Here is a 21,046-nt window from a genome sequence, read left to right as displayed (position 1 = left end):
TGCATGGAGATGGCATGTAGGATGAGCTGTTGCATCACCTTTCCAGGGATGGAGGTGAGGCTGACTGGCCTGTGCTTCCCTGGGTCCTCTTCCTTGCCCTTTTTGAAGACTGCATTGGCATTAGCTTTCTTCCAGTCCTCAGGCACCTCTGCTGATCTCCGTGACCTTTCAGAGATGATGGAGAGTGGCTAGCAATGACATCTGCCAGTTCCCTCAGTGCTCTTTTCTTAGAGCAAACTATAAGAATTTCACATATTTTCTTTAATAAGGGAGAGTAGTATTATTTCCATCTTTTAAATGAAGAAAAGGACTCTGAACCAGTTTGAGTCATGTCCCTGATTCTGTAGTGTCTGTTCGTTATGTGTTAACCCACTGATTTCTCATTATCCAGCATCGTTATAGTTTGTAGTTTTAAGAATTAGCAGTATAGTGCAGCCTGAACTACCCTACTGGTTACATAATAGGACAGCAGGAGAACAGATTTTAGGAAGGGATGTCTGACAGTGAGTAGAGGTACTGATTTAGGGGATAGTTGGCCAGTCTTATTTTGTGAATGTTTAAAAAGAGAGTGTAGCTATAGATTTTTGTGCAGAAGAATCTGCTATTCTATTGAATCTAGCAAGCTTGCTTTCACTTGCAGTCTTAGTGTCTGTGGTGCCTAACATTACTCTGCAGTCTATGCAGTGAGCTGTAATTATAGTGCTGTCTTGGTTTGGTGCTTGACTTATATGAATACGTGTATGTGATTTTAATGGGGGGAAACCAAATATTTTTCAGGTTGATTTTGAAACCTCAATTTAAATATTCTTCTCTTCATTTGCTTCATATTACTTCTCTTCCATACGGTGTCTTTTTGTTCCCTGTCTCCAACCAGAAAATTCCCAGGGAAAGATACTTTAAAAATCTTGTGAAGTTCATTAAAAAATGAAGGGTGTTATTACTGTGTTAAGCCAACCACCTGAAAGACATTTGTGAGGATAAAACTGAGAGGAGATTCTTATTGTAATGCACAGAAACATTTTGATGTAAGGAGAAATACCATGGATGAGTAGCCTTCATTTAAATTTATGCATGATGAAACATTCTAATGAGATATGTTATTAATGTTCTTCTCGTTAAATTGTCATGTAACTCCTACTGTTTGAATTTAGAGAATGAACTAAAAGATTTGACACGTTGGTTCATAGTCTGGAATAAAAGTGTGTATTACATAATCCAACTGTAACAAAAAGGGAATGATTTCTAAAACTCTCAAATTGCTAAAGACAGCAGATATTATTTAAAATATGGCTGATTTTTAACAAACTCATGGTAAAATAGCAGCATGTTTGTGGAGTATGTGGTATAGTTTTGTAGCCATAGATTTCTGAACAGAGAAATAACTTAAGAAAAATAGAACATATATTCAGTTTACAGCTGAATTACATGTATTTGTAATGAACTGTTATAAGTAAAGGAGAGGGAGCTGTGATTCTTAATTTGGTTACAGTAAAATTCTTCTGTAATCTATTATATGCTTGAATGGCGTAGAAACAGATTTTTCGATATGGATCCTATCAATAAACTAAACTGTCTGGTTCAGTGTTTTATCTTAAGTAATAACTAGTGTTACATCTTCTAGGGAAGGTCAGAAATGGATTATTATGCAATTACATATTTTGAGGAGTTAAATCTTAAGTTCCAGTGCCTAAGGAAGGCTTAAATCCTTAAAGAAGGAGTAGCTTTTCTCTTATGTCAATTAGAGTGTTTTATGAGTAAATATGAATGCAGTTATATGTAGCAATTAGGTGCTATATTAGTATCTGAATTAGCAGCTCTGAAATATAGCCAGCATGTGGCCAGGAAAGCAGCCAGTAGCCTGCAGGAGAAGTGTTTTAATTAATATGTAATAACCGCTCTAGAGAACTCTCATTACTCTGGCAAGCTGCATTTGTAATTTGTCATGTTACTTGTTTGGGATGGTTATTGTAATTTGTATTTAAAAATGTGAAAGACAGTTCTATGTACCTTTTCACAGGAAATAAAAAAGTGTAAGAATGCTTAAAATTTTATTTGAGCAAAGATAAATTTAAAATTACTTGAGTCTGTTGAATATATTTTATGTCTTTGTGTGATCAAGATATTGTAGCAAGACTTGTTTGCCTTGAAGAAATTAATATGATCTGCACATGCATTGTTCTGAATTAAAATATCATAAATTTTATTTTAATGCTGAGTTTCTTCACAAAGGATGAAGACCGTAAATATCAAAAAACATGCATCTTGTTAGGTTTAACTTAACATTTTTTTGCTAAATAATGAAGTTGTTCATATATGATACATGCCAAAAATATCTCTCTAATTTACATTTCTGTAAGACCTAAGAGTCTCATATGAACTTACAGTTGTAAGTAAGTTAAAAGGCTCCAGTTTCCTTTTAGGTAGGTAAAGGATATAGCATGGATGGATAGGGTGTGTGTGTTTTTGTTTTTGTATTTTTTAATTGGGTAAAAAAAAAAAAAAATTCTGGCTCCCAGTTCTGCTCCTTAATTGCAATGCCATTCTGAAAAACTTCAGATGATAATGCTATGGTCCTTCCTCTTTTCTGTCTGTTCTGTTGAAAATCAGTGGAACCCTTCCTTCATTTCAGGCTTTGTCTGGCAGTGCTGAAACAAGAGGAAAAGAGAATCATGTGATAAGAAAGGCATATTTCTTTCATTAATACCTGGAAACATGAAAATACAAAGTCAGCATGTTGTTAATTGGATATAATTTGGGCTGAATGTTTTCCCTTTAGGCTTTTATATTCTAATTATTTTATTAGCTCTATAAGACATTAAGARTTACTGTAAACTACTTGATTAAACCAAGGAGATAGCTACTTGAATCACAGCCTGTACTAATTGGAAATTAGGACTACTAGACTGTATTTGTGGCTCTGAATTAATTTATTTTGTGACTTCATGCAAGTTATTTAAATTCTRTTCCAGCTCACCAGTTTCTTCCCCTGTTTGTGCCCGTGGATGGGGGTGCCTGTGAGATTGGGTTCTCTTAGCCAGTAATCTCCGCTGAGCTGCATCAGTGCCGCAGTCACCTTTGCGTCTTCTCATACCTAGGCAGAAAGGCTGGCAGGAGCTTCAGCTGTTTCTCAGTACCTTCTTACCAAGGCTAACTGATTACAGTGCATCTTGGCGTCTTGTAATGCCTGCTTCTCAAGCTCTAGCTGCTTTTTCTCTTGGCCCTGCTGATAGCCCAGGTGGCATAGGTAGTCTGTGACTCCTAGTCCTTCCCTGCACATCATGCAGTGGTGTCAGGGGAAGTGCGGTGCGACAGAGCCACGGTATGTTGGAAAAGCCATGGGCATTCTCCCTACCGTGTTCAGTTTCCTTTGGATGGAAGAACTCCGTATGCCTCGTTCTGGGAAAGGTGAAGAATGAGATGAGGAGTCCTGAGGACTCTAACAACTCTGCAAATGGCTGGTCTCCAGCCTGCGAGAGAGCACTTACTTACTTACTTTGACTTCTGTCTATGAATTGCACTTGGTACACTGTTGTCTTGCAACATCAGGAGCCATCTGTGCTCTAACACAGGAGAGGTCTTTTAAGTCATCTTTTGCCATACCCTGGGTACATTTGAGCTTTCCTTGAATTACAGAGGAAGAGAAAGGCCAGATCTTTTATAAATTCTCTCTTTGCCTTTTGGTTAGTGTCCCTTCTGTTGCAGAGGTGCATGGCTGGCAGGACTGTGTTGTCTGGGTTTGTCATACCCAGGAACTGCAATAAATATCTGTAAAAGTACCTCACTCTTCTTTAAATTGTTCCTTGAAACTCCATAATGTTTATCATGTGTGCAAAACACCCCCCCCCCAAAACAAAAAAAAAAAACAAAACAGGTCGTGGGTCACTGAGATCATTCTTTACCCTAAAATAAAGGTTATTTCTTGTACTCACATTTCTGTCTTTCTCTAACTATCTGTTCTCTTTTGGCTTTCATTTACATTGTAAGCTCTCTTACATTGTAAGCTCTCTGACAAAGGAACAATACTCTTTTGTTTGCTTGTTTGTTTTGTTCTGTTGTACAGTGCCTAGCACAATGGGATCTTCATCAATGGTAGGGTTCTGCAGCCCCTTAATGATGCTGCTTCTAAATCATGAAATACATCCTTCCAAATATTCTTCCATAGGTCTCTTGGTTGTATTTTTTAAGATAACTTTATGTGTCCTTGTCACTGAATCACAATTGTTTATCTAACTATGTCTTTGGGAAAGGGGTTCTAAATGGAACCACAATTCTGTAAATTTAAAACCTACTCCAGATTGTTTTAGATAAGGAGTTCTTTCATTTTCCAGGCGATTCAAAAATAAATTTATTTTTTTCCAGTGCGTCTTTGCATCAGGAGCTTTTCCCACTACCCAGTTACACAAGGATTTTTTTTTTTTTTTTTTATAAAAGCACATCTAGGGGGAGACATTTACTCACCTAAATATGTTTGTTATAAATATTGTGTTATAACAGTGAAACTTGCCCTGGGTGAAGAACTTTTGGGCATAGCATCACTAACACAGTTTTGGGAGAATGATTAGATGGTAGCTGGTAAATGATGTGGTTTTAAATACATGACTCTGTACAAAATGAAGTAGAAAGTTGATTTTAACTCAAAATGAGTCAAATACTTTTTTTACCCAAGTAACTTGAAGATGTTTTAGCAGGTGAGTCTGTGCCTTTGGATTTAAAAACAACACCCCCCCCCCCCCCCACACACACACACTTTTGTGGCCGGAACATTAGAGTACTCACCTGAACTGAATCTTAATGATCTGAAGATTGATTTATAAACAAAGAAGTACAGCTTTAACAACATCTGTAGAGCTGAAGCAGTAACAGATGCAGTGATACTTTCCCATCATCTAAGGAAGCAGTTATACTAGCACAGTTCTTTTGCTTTAAAATAAAATCATTCTCCTAGCCTGTATATTACAATATAAAAGTTATATGCAAATTGATATTAGTTTACTCAGTAGCATGATCTAGCTCTGTATAATTAAGTTAAAAATTCGTTAGTTTTTCAGCTACCTGAGCTGCTAAAAGACATTAAAGTCTAGAATTAAATCAAATGAAATGTGTGGTAATAGATTTCAGAATTGTTTTAGAGCCTCTGTGACTAAACCAGTATTCATACAGGGGGAATAATTATGTTAAAAAAAAGAAAAGTAATAATAATTATTTCTGTCGTTAATTGCATTCCTAGAGTTGATAATGTCTAAATTAGTTGATCATATAAATCTGTTGGGCCTTGAATTTTTACCACATTAGGTATATATTTAAAATAGTTACATAATTGTTTCAYCTTTGTATATGATTTTATGTTGCTGAATTAAAACAAATAGTACCTGAAAGCTTTAATCACTCTTGTCTTCTAAAATGTTGTCTTTGTCTGTTCTGCAGCATGGGTGAGCTCTCTGTCCATGGGGATGATCTTCTTCTGCTCTCCRATAGTCAGTGTATTCACAGACCTGTTTGGTTGCCGAAAAGTAGCTGTTATTGGAGCAGCAGTGGGGTTTGCTGGACTCCTCTCAAGTTCCTTTGTAAGGTAAAAAAAATATATATGTTTTGTTTTGGTATGTATTTGTATATATTTAGTATATATCCCTATTTAAAAGGAGCTACTAAATGTGTCAACAGCAAGACTAATGCTATGAGGTGAGCACTTAAACAAGATTGTCCTGGATAAATTTATTGTATTTTTTGCTCTTCTTGATATATGCTGTATTTCAGCAGGTACATAGGTATTATTATTATTATTATTATTATTTACTGTTTGCTTTTAAAATACCGTATTAATGTTGATTAAATATACAGTAACTTCCATGAAGGCGTTAATGTTCCAGTCAAATTAGATGTTTTTTTCACTATTCTTACTGGTCAAATTGCCAAACACTGAGATGGTGAACACTTTGATATAATGGCATATATCTAGGGCTTACTGGTTTTATTAAGAAAATATTAGTTAGTGAAAACGCAGTAGTTGAGTGTTCCCCCTTCCCCCCCTTCGTTTTGTACATTTTTGTAACTCTTGCAGAATAAATTCTAAGAAATTCTAAGAAATGTAAGAGCAACTGACATGTTGGACATGCTCACTGGAAGATGAGAAAGCAGGAAATTTAGTTATTTATCTTAGTTATCATTAGCAATTGGTTAGGGAAGAGAGAGCAGGAGAATAAACTGCAGGTACCTCTACTTCCTAACTCTGCCCTTTTCCACCCTTACCAGAATAAGCAGAAGGACAACCAGAAGCAAAATTCAGAAGGGGTTTCCTACGTAGATGAAAACATACCTAGGCAGACAGGTTTGCAAAAAGGTGTTTTCTGTGCCTGTGCTCTGAACCAGATAGAGGTGAGCTGGCTGTGATCTGGAAGATGGATATTCRTGCTGTGTGGCACCGTGCCTAAGCTAATACATCTAGTTTGGGCATATCTGCCCTTATGTGAAAACATATTCACAAATTTACAAGAAGAGAAGACAAATTCAGATAGTTCTGGTTTAGGTGCTGAGATTAGTGTTTGTGCGTATTCTGAGAATAATTCATACTTATGGGAAGAGGAAAGCTTTGTTTTCTTGTTAGTTGAACAAGTTACTGACTTTTTTTTAACTTTAGTTAATCTGAGTGCAAATATTTAGCTTAATTCATTTTATTTAAAAAAATCTTCCTGATATATGTTTTCAGAGGCTTGAGATGTCTAATTCACATGTGAAGTGAAGACTAAAAGAATGGGTCTTTGAAAAATCTTTCTTCCTCCCCACTTCCCAATATTGTGTTAATTGATATGTATTAAAATAGCCTCATTATTATAGATAAAACCTCTTGATAAAGGAAAGCTGCTTCCTTCCTTTGAACAAAATACTGTTATCCTTGTGTGTTTCCTTGATATCCACTGGAACAACAAGATAGAAGAGGCATGTAAAGGGAAGTTATTTTGTAAAGAATTTAAAAACATTTTAGCTTATTTTAACTTTGTTTTAGAATTTGAGGAGAACTTGTGTGCTTTGGAGAACTGAATTCTTGTTAAAGTACATCCCATGTTAATGTGTATTCTTGGTGTTCTGTTATGTTACTTAGACTATAAAATGATTTATGTCTGTGATGTTATCAATTAAGTGAACATAGGTCAGATGTAGAAAAGGTCAATATTCTAAAAGTAAAATTTCATACAGCAGATAATGTAGATATGACTTACTACTTTTGTTACATACTGATATCTTAATATGAATTTTATCTCTTAGGAAGCTGAGATGTAAGAGTATATATAATGCAGGAAAAATATTTTACTATGTATTTCATGCTGCAGACTATTTGAATGAACCTACAGATGGAAGCAGAAGGTCTTTGTCCTTACTATATTATGTTCCTCCTCTCATTTTGTAACATTTGTTTTTATTTTTCTTGGACATTTTCCATTGATAACGGTAATCAGTCCTTCCCCTTATGTTGTTTCTGTTGGCTGCTCTTTATGTGATCGATATTATACATTGATACTGTAGTGCAGAAATCAGCACTATTAACTGTTATATGTTACACAAATATTCTTTCTCATGAAAACACACAGAACGAGAGGTGTCAGACGTGTTAGCCAAATATATACATGTCCTGGTGTCAGACATGTGTTAGCCAAATAATATTTTCTAAGAATTTCTGCAATTGCATGGGAAGTTTGCAAAGCCAATTATGGTATAGAGAGCAGAGTGCTGACAGCTAACATCCTAAGATGAAAAACCCTTTAAATAAAACACTCATTCATATGCTTAAAAATAGTGTACCTTAGGTGTACAGAATAATTCCTAGATGCCCAGGCAGTAATGAGTAGATTCTCCAGAAAAGACATAAGAATGAAGTAACAAGAAAGAAACAGGGTAACAAAAAGATTTTTCTCCATCAGAAGTAGAACTTGAAAGCTATTTGTCAGCTGGAAATATCAGGTTGATATTAACTACTCAGTAAAACAGCTGCATGGAATAACCTGTGAGAACCAACTAAAGAGATGATTAAAAATAGGAATCACAAAAAAGATTTAGGAATTGGAAAACAGGCTCTCTTAGGGGGTTTAACTTTATTTGGGCTGCTGAAGAAAGGCTGAGAGGTAACCAGATCATCATGTATAGATAGTGAGTGACTGGAAAAAAAGGTTTTGCACCCATTTTTTTGCTGTTGAAAGACAAAACAAAACAAAACAAAGCACTACCCTTGAAAATCCAAGCCCAAATGGGTAAAGTTTTCAGGGAAAATTTGCTTAAATTAAAACAAAGTTTACTAACAGGGAAGGTAATTACACCCTGTAGTGAATGTAAGAGTTACAGATTCACCACTGCCTGAAATACTTAAAATGTTTTAGATATTTTTCTGAAAGATATGTTTGAATCCAGGCCAGAAGATGAAATTTTCTGTGCTGTTTTGGATTCTGTGAATTTGCCCCTGCTCCTGTGCTGCTGCTTTTGGAGGGAGGAACCAGGGGAGATGCTCTGTGGTTCAAAATACTCAAGAGTGAGGATAAAAATCCCCTCACTGCAGGTCTGCTCTCTTGCGTAAAGGTGCATGATGTTCTGTGTAGATGGTGCCACCAGAGGCCTCAGAACATAGCAAAAAGAGTTTTATTGATTGATCCCTTGATTCTTTCATGGAACCATCCTTTCAAGTRCTGTTAACTGATACATAATCAGTATCACTCAATCCAAAGTAAAGGAGATTAAACTACTGTTTAAAATAATGTGTTACTTTGGGTATTCTCGTAGTCATTGCAAGATTGCTGGAAGTTTCTTGTGACATTTTAATGTGGGAGGGAGCTGAAACGCTGAAGCTCAAAGATGGTGATGAAGTGTAGCAAAATTTTAAATTCCTCCAGTAGAACTTCTAATGTCAGTGTGTTCTTAAAATTTTGCTTCTGTGGAGCATTGCATTGATTAACTGCAGCTGTTTTTCTCTGTTCTCTCACAAGAAATTGCTTCAGCCCTTTCTGGTTTTGCTTGCCTCTTTAAACAGCTGCTTAAAAGTCCTATAGAAAGCCTGAGGTCAGTGTCATAATAAATTTTAAAATTACTGAACATGTAGAATTGTTGGAGACACAGTTTACTTAGCTGTTCAAATATTTCCTCAACTTTTTTTCTTTTAAAAAAAMCCCACAATTTACAAAACCCCCAAATGAAGAAGAGCTTAATGTATTTATTAACACAGTTTAACTGGCTTTCAACAGCTACTTTGAAAGCAGGTATAGCTGATTTTAAATGAACCAAAGGTTCTTTTCTAACATAGCATTTTAAAAAATTTAAGTAAAACATCAAGTGCCACCTCAGAAATTTTGTATAATAACATTTCTGACATGTTAGTTCTTTCTTCATCTAAATGGAAAAAAAGTTTCCTTTGATTTATTAACATTACATTACTAATGTAATTAATTATACTAATAATGTTATCTCATACTATTAAGATTTCTTGAACAAGTACCTTTTCATGCCCCAGAACCTGTGTTGTCAGGCAATGACCATGCTTCATTTCGGTTGTGTTGGCTAGTGGATGATAATGGTGGAGAACCTTGTGATTAGGATCCTCCTTTATATGAGCTGTTTCATTTTTTATTAATGGATTTTTTTCCCTGATACTTTTTTGGCCTATCCAATACCTGGATCAAAACAGAATTTAGAATATTAAATAAAAAGGGGTTTATTTGTCTAAAAATAATTAACACCTGAAAATTCTATCTTACGCTAATAATGCATTGTATTACCAAACTCAAAAGTATTTTGATGATATGTTTTCCCACTATTAATAATGTTTACTATTTTTGCTGTTGTATTTTCCGAGTAGACAATATAAATACATTTGTTTTTCCTGGACTCATGAAGAATGCTGTAATACTATGTTTGAATTGCTAGCACAGCAGAGAAGTGTGTAAATCAAAATTAAAATACAATTTTTGTTGGAGAGGGAAAAAAAAAAACAAGAAAAACTCAAGAATGGTTGAACTTGTATTTGGCTAATTCACCCTAACTGTGATTTTTAAAATTTATTTTTAGTCAGAGTATTCGGGGTTGTTCTGCTTAAACAGAATTTTTCTTTTCATCTGTTCAATGAAGTTTTATGAAATATTCTATTTTTTTCTGCTGAACAACTGCTGAATTAAACTGATGCAGTATATTTCAACCATAAGTACATATAAACTGTCAGTTAATTTCTGTGAATATTTCAATTCATTGAAAGATTATTTTTCATATAATAGTTAAATGTGAACATACAGTGCTGCACAGAACATTAATGACTTTTTTGGACTTTTTTTTTTGGCATAGCACCATTGAACCTCTGTATTTCACCTACGGAGTTTTATTTGCCTGTGGTTGCTCATTTGCGTACCAGCCATCCTTGGTTGTTCTCGGGTACTATTTCAAGAAACGCCTTGGACTGGTGAACGGCATCGTCACTGCAGGCAGCAGCTTGTTCACAGTGTCGCTGCCTTTCCTCTTGAGAGTTTTGATTGATTCGGTTGGCCTGTACAACACCTTAAGGGTCCTGTGCATCCTTATGTTCATTCTGTTCCTGGCCGGCTTTACCTACAAACCCCTCGTTTCCAATGCCAAAGACAAAGAAGAAGGGAAGAAGGGCAAGTTCAGATTTCCTCCTGAGAAAAAGATTTTCAATTTCTCCGTTTTCAAAGTTACAAGTTACCGAATCTGGGCATTTGGGATCCCAGCTGCACTTTTTGGATACTTTGTGCCTTATGTTCACTTGGTAAGTGCATATCTTTGCCTACATTTGATGTATTTAAAAACACAGCTATTTCCCTTTGTGTCCTAGACTAAGAAAACAGCTAATGATAGGAAGAAATATTTAAAATGAAAGTTTTGTTGGGAGAAACATGAAACAGTAATTCTGATGCTGTCCGTGATTAAAAGAGATTTCAGGGCTCTAATCAGTGCTGTCAGTCAGAGCTAGTTAAAATTTTAGTTCCTTATTCTCAACCTAACGTTGTATAGAAAGAAACGTTTAAAATACTTTAACTGTGGAAAGAGACATTTGAAAAGTATTCTGTACTATTCTGAAGAGGCTGAAGAGAATTGTTTATTTTGACCTTCAACTGCAAATGTTGCCAGTGATACTTCCGCATTTCAGAGGAACAATTGAGAGAAGGAGTAAATAACAGAAAAGAGGTAAAACTTCTAATTTTTCTTCCTTTAAATGAAGATAATTTTGTTAAAGTGTGCATTGTTGCTAAATTCTCAATTTACTCTTTAATTTTCTGCTCCTCCTGTAAACCAGAGAGGAAGATCTTCCTAAATAATGTATAGTAAGCTCCCACTGTTTTGAAATAAAATCTTTCAAAACATGAGGAAGCTTAGCCTTCATTCTTGGCTTTACAGATACTATTAAGATAAATGTAAAATAGCTTGTTTTTTTTCACATAATCTTTTTAAACCTTTGATGATTTAAAATTCAGGTTTCTATACAAAATTTGATTCAATTTAGGTAACTTATGATATACACAAAGAATCCACTGAGGATTGGGGTACCATTTTACTAGGTGTTCTCCACCCAGGACTTTTGACCATGCTATGAAATATTTGAAGTCTAAAACAAACTTTGATCACTGATCACTTTGATATGACAGAGATGGTAAGAAAAAGGATGAATTCAAATAAAAATTCATGTGTATATTTAGAATGGGTAAATACCTGTGTAGATGTTATCAGTGTCCAGATTTCTGTTTGCTTATGTATGTGGCCCAGTAGATAAGCGTACACTAATCTTGCAGAAAGCTTGACATACAGATAATTTAACAGAATAATCTCTAGCTCTACTGATCTTTAAATCAAAGAAAGTACGTGTGTTAGAAGAAAATCACCAGTAAAAAAATGGGAAATTAGTCCTGTATTTCATAAACAGCAGTATTATTTCAACTGCCAGGCAGTTTAAGTAACTAAAATTTTCTAATTCTCAGTCTTGGATCAGTGATCAGAAAGAAAAGAGTTTAATACCTGAAGGTCATATGTTTGTTAAAAAAAAATTACTTGATAATTATTTTGTATGTATCAAGGACTGCTCTATCCCCAATAGCAGGAATCTTTGTGACAGGATGCAGGAGTTGGAATCACTGGGTTAGAGAATGAGGCAGTATCATTGGTAGTAAACCTACCGATTGCTGCTGCGATTAAATAATGAGGTGTTCTCACAGCTAAAAACACCATTTCTGTAATTATTTGTACACAAACCTAAACTCCTTCACGAGTTTAGCTCTACTAAAACTTTGCTTTTGAAACCAAGCATACACACTTACCCCTAACTTAAATTTAATCATTCCAAAAAGAAAGGAAAAAGTTATTAGTTGACCACTTGAAAGAGGAATTTACTTTTGTGAAAACATAAATGAGTCTTCACTCAGAATAATATTAATATTTGGTAGGCAGTGATATATGCTAGGAGGACTGCTTAAAACCTTAGATAATCTTTGTGGAACTATATTTGAGAAAGCGTGAATAGATCAGTGTTTGAGAATACCTTTGTAAAAGTATAGGAAGAGCATGGATTCTGCCCTTCAACACAGATGCTTAAACTTTAGTAGATACTTATCAGGCAGGAAGTTCAAGATCTTTTTTTTTTTTGGGGGGGGGGGAGTTTTTTGTTTTCTGTTTTAACCTAGTTTTATCTGCTTTTGATTAAAAACAGGTTTTATGTACTTCCAAAAGCTCTGGATAAATGGAAGACTATAAGAGAAAAATAACTTTTTGCTGGTACATCTCCTGAACTAGAGCTTAATTTCTTCTGTTTTGTTGAAAATGAAAGTTACTATTATTCCATTGCATACTGTGTTTTGAAAATTGTATGTGATACTGGAAAAAGGATTTGGTACTTGGGTGAGTTACAGCTTTCATTATGCTGAAACTCCTGAAATTTTTCCTTCATTAGGGATGGCCTACAATAGTCCTGAAGTAGCTGCTAGACTGTTAGTTGCAAATGTCCTAAGAAAACAAATGTATATATGGCACTCCAAGAAAGATTTAGAGATGGGGTCTTAAATTATTCTTCCGAAAGTAAAAATATGGGTCTCTGCTGCTGCTGAGAATGGCTGCCTTGGGCCTATCCAAATAGAAAATTATGCCTAGCCATCTTCTCTACCCACACACCACTCTAAATCAGGATTTCAACTTTGCGTTCCTGTGAATCACCAAACAGCAAACCAGTGTCCCTTAGTTCTCCTGGAGTGCCATTAAAATGGCCAAGCCGAGACATCTGGCCTCGTTCTTCCTCCCTCCTACCTCAGCCGCCTCATGCCCACGTATTCCTCRCGCCAGGTTCCCTTATTTATCAAGTCCCATTTTCTGTACCTAGAAGGGCAGTCCCTGACACTGCGTCGAATGCTCTTGAACATGTGGTGAGACGGGCACAGGCACCGCAGGCTGTACCAGTGGCAGGCTACTGTGTGTCACTGGGGCCATGGTAACGGAAGGGTGTAGGCTTTGCACACTACAGTCGCTGCACGCGACCTGGTACAGCGGAAGAGCCTGGGAGGTCCACACAGGGCCTCTGAATGCTTCGGAGGCCAGCCCTGATTTCTCTTGTCTCTTTTGTATTTATTGAAGTGTATTGAAAAGGAAGATGCATGTTGTAAAACTTGTAATAAGAAACAAATAAAAGTTTAATTCAGGCTTTGGAATAATACAATTAGTCAGGTCTTCAAAAATATACCAGCCTCACCATATTTGCTAGATAGAGTAAAAGCTGGTAAAACAAGAGAAAAGAACTTGTCCATGAATTAAGCCCTAACTAAAATTAAACAAATTAATTATATGGTGTGCTAGCTAGCATTCATATCAAGGAGCCAATTCATGGGATTACTAAATCAAATAGTTGTTAATCCTCTCAATTTTAAATCCAGTAATTGAGAAAGTTTTTCTTTTGATGTCTATATAGAGCCAAATAAAAACTAGTTTAGTCAGTTTTAAATTGTGTGTCCACAACAGAAATCTGTCTGATTGACACACATCTCTCCAAGCAGTTCTTAATGCAGACCATTTCACTAAAGGAAATGATTAAGTATGTTTGAATATTAAGTATATCTGAAAGGATTTGAAAGTACCCAGTCTTTGTGCAATTTCTCGTGCCATGCTCGTTCTGTTAATAAACAGAGGACTTCCATTTTCCAGGGATGCCAGTCTTTTCTATTAAGGATTTCAGTGCTGTTCTTCGTTACCCTTTAAGAAAGCTAAGAGTACCTCCTTTTTCAGGATCATACATCATTAATTCATATGAGCTTATTAGGCTTTGTTAAAATGTGATTTGAGACACAAGGCATGCTAGGTAGTTTAAAAGTGATGCTCCTGCTTTTTGTGCTTTATTTAGCTTAGTGAAAAGAAATATTGCTTAAAATGGATGATGTCATTGCAGTCTTTTCTGGGGTAGGTTCAATGGGATTTTAAGACAATATCAGCTATGACATATTCACACAAAATGTGGACCAGTACTGTCTTATTATCTTTTGATGGCAATATTCAGCCAATATTAGGAATATTGATAGAACTGACAATGCCATTTTAACATTTTCTGTACAATATTTTAGTTCCTTAGTAATTTGCCCTGGAATTTTTACAGTATCTGCATAAATTCAGTGGAGATGCATTGTTTCAAGCAAAGATGTGCAGTTCAGTTTAGCAGTTACTATTATTGAATGCATCTTGTTGCTAATGGTAGGTCTTTTCTTTTTTGGAGTACTTAACATTTTTTTTAATCCTGTGTTTTAAATGTAGGATGAAAAGTTGTGTTGAATAATCAGGACTTGAATTGCCAATGTTGTGTACTTAAAACTTTAGTATTTCTACTGCTATTTTCAGTATACCACAGGCAAATATTTTGTCTGTTTTACAAAGGAGTTTTGTCTTGTTCAAATGTTCCAATTTCTAGTTGGCATTAGGCAAATCCCACTGATAGACCATTAAACAAAATACTTAGTGCAAATATTTATTACACATTTTACTTTTTAAACTGGATGGTAGGCAGTGCATCAAAAATGCATATTGATACGGTTTACCTTTCTATCTTAATTTTGTCCTATACAAAGTCTAAGTTTTTTTAATAATGAAAATATGTACTTGTAAAGTATGGCCTGAATTGTATTTGAAAAAATAGACTTACTGTTTAAATATGTTTATGGAGTTGTATACAAAGCTACTCACCCTAGCTCTGCAGAATATAATTGATATGCAATCTGAAAGTTACCATACTGCTGATGGTACTCTTCCTAAAATAAAACAAAAAAAAACCCAAAATAGGTCAGAAAATGATAGCTTTCATTATTTTTCACCCTGCTTTCCTGGCTATTTCTTAATTCACTTAAAAACGTGAATCTGACTCTTCCTTTTGATGCTTATCCACATTCATAGTCCATGTTGGGTGCATGTTTGCATATGTAGAGATTTTTGGTTAGCAGTATGGAGTGAGAGTGCTCTGTGCATCCGTAGGCTTCATGTCTGGGAACATGCCTTTTTTTTTTCAAAAAAAAAAAAAAAAAAAGTACCAAGAATAAGTCCTTTTTTCTAATGAAACAACTTCCTTGGGAGTAGCCAGATTCAACTACTGGGTTTATTCTCCTCCATGCTGGATAGTAAGATTCAATTTATTGCTTCAGTGAATCCTCGCATACCAGGAATAGGTTCAGTTGGACCTTCAAGGAGCAGAGAAGTGGGATTACAGGCTTACCTCCTGGAATAAATATGTAGATACTGCCTCAGCTTCTAGAAGTTGCCACTGAGATGCAAAGCATCAGCTTGCACTCTGCTGTTAAGATTTTCACAGAATGAAAAGTAAGGGGAGTTTGCAGAGCAGCTGGCCAGYTAAAAAATGTTTCAAAATGATATCTCAGCTCCAGGACAGTTCTTAAATACAGACTCTCAGGCTCTGCTGGCAGCTTACATCATTTGAAAATGTAGGATCTTCACTACCTCCATTGGTAAACTGCCTTTCAGATTCTTGGGGAAACTCTGCAATAGTAGAGTGAAGGATCTGAAGTTGCGAATATTAGCTGGTAAATAGGCCTGACTGCCAGCAGTGGACTCTATTCTGTGCGCTTGCGATCACTGTAGAAGGAGAAACCTTGGTTTTCACTGGGAAATAAAAACAGAATGTATGGCCTTTGTGGTGCAGAGCTTTTTTGTATAAAAAACAGGAAGATACTACATTTGGAAAAATTCAAAGACGACTCCTTGCTCACTGAGGTAATCAATTCAGCCTCCTTCCCTTTTTATAGATTTTAGGAATGGCTGGGAAGAAGTGCTGGTGATGACAAGCATTCTTACCAGGCTGGTCATCCTGCCCTCCACTTGGTTCTCAAACAGTTGTGACAGAGATTTGGAGCGCCTTGCTACATTACCCTTTGGAGACTGCTTGGTCCTCTTTGGGCATTTGGGTCTCCATTACCCAACATGCCTATTTATCTTGAGCTCTCTTTCATCTGGATACTTCTTTTGGTTCAGTTCATTACCTGTTTTCCATTCTCCCTTCTGCGGTCTTTCAGCTCTCCTACTRATGATATCTTCTTACAATAGGAAGTTTTGTAGGAAATAGGAAATTACTCTTTTCACTCTGAAAAAGAATAGGTTTGGGGGATTTGGGGAAACCTGTTCATCTCCAAACTGAAGTTACTATAATCTGCTCTGTGTAATTGAGAGATTAGCTCTTATTTCTTAACTTTCAAGTTGTCACATTTCCATCCTACTATCAGGTGTGAATTTTCTTAGACTGTAGTAGGTCAAAGCCATTAGCAATACAGGGTGCTGGTCATTTGAATTATTGACAACTTTGAGGATTATAACCCAGGTCTTTGACATAGCTGACTAATAAAAACAGATCTTCTCTACAGAAAATCTTCAGTGGTGAAATATTTAGAGACCTGATCATCAAGGCCGAGTAGGATTTTAAACCTCAGAAATTAAGCCTTTTTCCTTGGCGTAATGAAATTTATTGTGGCCTCTTTGGTTTCCACATTTACCAGGACATACTTCTCTTCCAGTAAGTTTCAGAGCCTGTTCAAGCTCGCAGGTCAAAACTAATTGGCATACAACAATACTACAATAAAAATACGCATTGTGCCATGTACCAGGCTGTATCTGATGCATGTGTCCTGTTGAAAGTTGGCCTTGTCCATAGGCAGGTACTACAGTATATGTTGTATGTGCCTCTGTCTTCCTTGAAATTCTGGAAGAGTTTAGTAAGTGTCTGTGAGGAAGACTCTCTTGACATCCAGGGCAATGGTGCTGGTGATTAGTTTACTGGGGGAAGCTCACAGGTAGCTGTGGGTTTCGGTGACAGATACAGTGTCCTGGAACTCAGGACTGTCCTGAGAACTCATGAATTCTTTCTCTAGCATGTCTCTGGGCTTAAAGATAATTATGGGCAATGCTGAAATTATGTTTTCTATTATTAAGAAGAGATCAGGACTTTAAAGGCTTTAAAGATATGGAACTGGATCATTTATTTCACATATATCTCATCAGAATAGATGACAAACACTTACTATATATAAATGTTTTTTGCTGTCATAGGCAAAGTTTAAAATACATAAGTTAAGATGATTAGTCTCAATCTGAGAAGATTGTCTAAGTGGAGTTTTAACTCTTTACCATTTTGATGAGGACCAGGTCTTTTATTCCTGAGAGAGACATGGAGATAATTGGAGTCTCTGTTAAATACTTTGTTAGTCACAAGAACTTTTTTTATCCATATAAATGAATGTTCTCATTTTCCAGAATGCGTCACAATATTGGACAGTTCAGATAGACTTATTTTTATCTCCTCTGTGTGGCTTAGTCTGTTTCCAGATCTTCTGTGTTTTTTACCTTGAAGTTGCAAGGCCTAGTTGGTACGCCCAGACAGTCTGTCCTCGGACAAAAAGATAGCACTGTCTACTGCTATAAATTTCCTRTCTTCTGTTGGAACATCCATTTTGTTCCTGTGCTTTAGCAAAGGAAAGTTGTCATCTTTTTCATTTTAGAGACAACATAGTGAACAGGAGGGCTTGCTCATGTGGATAAAAGATGATGCAGGTTTCTGTTGCCAAGGAGATTTGGTTTTTTTGCCTCTGTAGCGTAAGACCCTTGCCTTCCTGCGAGACAATTGTTTTACCATGTTGGGCTGTCTTAAACTGAACCAGCAATGATTTTGTCCTTAAGCTCTGTTCTTTATCAACCGTTTTGACTTCTTAGCCACCTCTTTCTCACTATGGAGCACTGATGTGCCATGGTTTTGCTAATAAGAGATCTGATTCCTCTGTGCAGCGTCAATCTAGTCCTTATACCTGTTTGAGCCTGCGTCCCCTAGAACGCTTGTCAATGAAAAATGTCTTCCTGTGCCATCAACTCAATTGGAGAGGAACGAGAAACAAAGCTCTTATAAGAGTTTCTCTGTACCTGCAGTTTCCCTAGGAACGTATTCAAAGCCCTTGCTATGTACTTTGAAGACTATATTCACTGCAGTTTATTCAGTTTCTGAAAGACCTTATTTATTCAGGACTAAATAGTGTCTCCATTCTGCACAGTCAGAAAAATGGCCACTTTCTGCTTGTAAGCTCCCTGTTCCCCGCTCTTCCAATCAAAAGCTTTGGGGTCATTAAAAAAAATTATAGCCATACTGGAAAATGAGGGGAATAGTGATCCACCCACGGTTCTCCAAGTAGATCTGATCTGATGTAGGTATCTGGACAAGCTATAGGATAGTCAGGATGAATCCTGCTGCGGTAGTTAGTGTTCTGCCCACTAGACCTGAGGCATCATCCRTAACACTGCTCACAGATATTTTTGTAATTCCTCAAGGCCAACCTGCAAATGCTATGTTCCTTAACTATTGTCAGGTTTGAGATCTCTAATGATGCTCTTCTTTTGAGAAAACAGTGTTTCAGCTGTTGTTCTCGGAAGAGTGCTCATCTCTGCATAGATGGCGGCAGTTCCTTTGTGTTCTCCACAGTGCAATGTGCATATGCTCAAGGAATCAAAGTAGAACTAAGTTAGGTACCCTGCAATAACTGCAGCTCTTCAGGCTGTGCATTTGGCATGCACATGCCTAATCCTGCACTTCTTTCCTTTTTTTTAAATCCTATACCCCCAGATTCCATAGTGGAGACAAGTAGAAACATATATATAAACACTGTCCTTTATGCCTGAGTGCAAAGCATGATGAAAAGTATGATGTGTACTGTATGGACTCTAGTAACCAAAAATCTCTAAACCTAAACATATAAAGCACATGCATATCTACAGTGGGAAGTACATACAAATAGCACATATTGAAGAAATTCAGTTTTTGTAAGGTAAGTACTGTCTCTCTTTTGTGAACCACTTCTATTATTTCATAAATTTGCTACTTTAAAAATATGGTGTAAAATAATGTTTAATGTCTAGTTAATTGGTAGGTCTAGATTTTTTTTTTACTCTGAAACTCAAAAAACCCCCACCTCCGTCACCATGTTTGTTTGCTTTCTTTGGCTTCTGTTCAAGAAAGCTGTTCATTCTTCAGTTTTCCCCTGTCATTCATTTTCCTGAAGTCTACTACGTCTTTTATTTCCCAGAAGTTGCTGTTAGTCTGTTTTGTAAAGATAGGATAGATCTTTTAAATGATGTTCAGTATCAGCAGATAATTGTGTCAGACAGATATTTCTCCATATGGTAGATAATCTGAAAAAGTTAAAACTACAGGCATGGCTGTCAGTTAGCACTGTCGTCTTTCTCATCCACTTTATCTACCATATTTCTGTCTCCAGCACGAAAAACTAACAAGGCACTGGTTTTGTAAAGGTCCGATGTAATTATTAAGCAGGTATTCCTTAGACCCCAGATCTTCAGTGGCTCCCCGTGCTTTACTTGCTTTTCTAATCTTTGCATTTATCTCCCTTCAGATCTCAACATCTGCTGCAGTTTGACTGCCCAGGTTAGTGAAATTTTCCCCCTTTATCCACTTCTGTAATTATCCTGTGCACCCATTTCTTCCCCAATATTCCTCAATGTTGATCTGGCAGTATTTATTCTTGATGAGATTGTCCATTTTTGGATATGGGGCGGGGCAAAAAAAAGGGAGAAAATTATTTTCCTACTTTATATTTGTAATTGTTATGAAAGTATATTTAAGCTATATTTTCCAAAGAAGTACTGGAGAAGAAGAATAAAAATCATATATAGAAAGAATAGAAACTGAAAAGAAGAAATCAAATTATTTTACAGAAGTAAAAGTAAATAAAAATTTACTGGAAAAAATATTATTTTAGGTRGTAGGTGTACTCAGGTATATGCAGTAAACAGCTGTTGAAGGATAAGAGCATAGCAGTCTTCCTCAGGTCTATGCCATATTAGCAGATTGAAAAGGGTGTGAGTTATATTATGATTTCCTTTGTATCTGTCTCTAACAGCACACTTGTTAATATACTTTTGGGTAATAAAAAACCATTCTAATAGGAAGCAGAGTATACAGTTCAAAATCAGAGAATAAAATTGTAAAGTGAGTTCTCCTATTTTTTTAGAAAATGCTATTTTAATGGTAGAACTCAGCCTTACATTTTTAATGGTGGAATTCAGCCTCGTATCTTTGGGTGCTTGAACAGAACTAAAATCTTCAAGCTTCRCAAGTCTTCAGAAACCTGGGATCACAATTGACTTTTTCCTACTACCCTCATACAGAATTAAGTGAAGAACTTTCCTTCACTCAAATTCAGATCAGTTTTTACGTGTTCAATTTCTGCTCCAAGAGCATTTTTCTTTGAGGAAATCCTGGAACCTAGCTCTTCCCTTTCCACCTGGTTGCCTTTAATCATCAAACCATGGTTTATTACTCAGATTCCTTTCTGCTGATTGAGTTAATACTTAAGTCATTACTACTGAGTKTAGTATTTCCTAGGAAAAGGGAGATGTGGTTTGGGATCCCTCCAGGAAGAAAAGGGAATTGAACATAAACCTTTATATCCTGAGTAAGGGCTAGATGTCTGTAAAAGAAGAGGAGGGGGCACTATCATTATCATCTTTTTGTTGTGTTTTAAAGGAAAATACAACTACTGCT

General features: G+C 36.1%; 1 protein-coding gene across 1 annotated transcript in view; it reads left to right on the top strand.

Annotated features, from left to right (window-relative positions):
* Positions 1–21,046, top strand: part of SLC16A10 (solute carrier family 16 member 10) — an 82,020-nt gene that overhangs the window by 40,125 nt on the left and 20,849 nt on the right. The window contains exons 2-3 of the mRNA XM_026065519.1: positions 5,425–5,569; positions 10,312–10,750. Of these exons, the coding sequence (XP_025921304.1) occupies positions 5,425–5,569; positions 10,312–10,750 (584 nt within the window). The remainder of the gene's footprint in view (positions 1–5,424; positions 5,570–10,311; positions 10,751–21,046) is intronic.

The sequence above is a fragment of the Apteryx rowi genome, unplaced genomic scaffold, assembly GCF_003343035.1.
Source record: "Apteryx rowi isolate R43461 unplaced genomic scaffold, aptRow1 scaffold_229, whole genome shotgun sequence".
In the NCBI taxonomy this organism is placed as follows: Eukaryota; Metazoa; Chordata; class Aves; order Apterygiformes; family Apterygidae; genus Apteryx; species Apteryx rowi.
The sequence above is the reverse complement of the archived record's forward strand: the minus strand, read 5'-3'. Positions and strand labels throughout refer to the sequence as shown.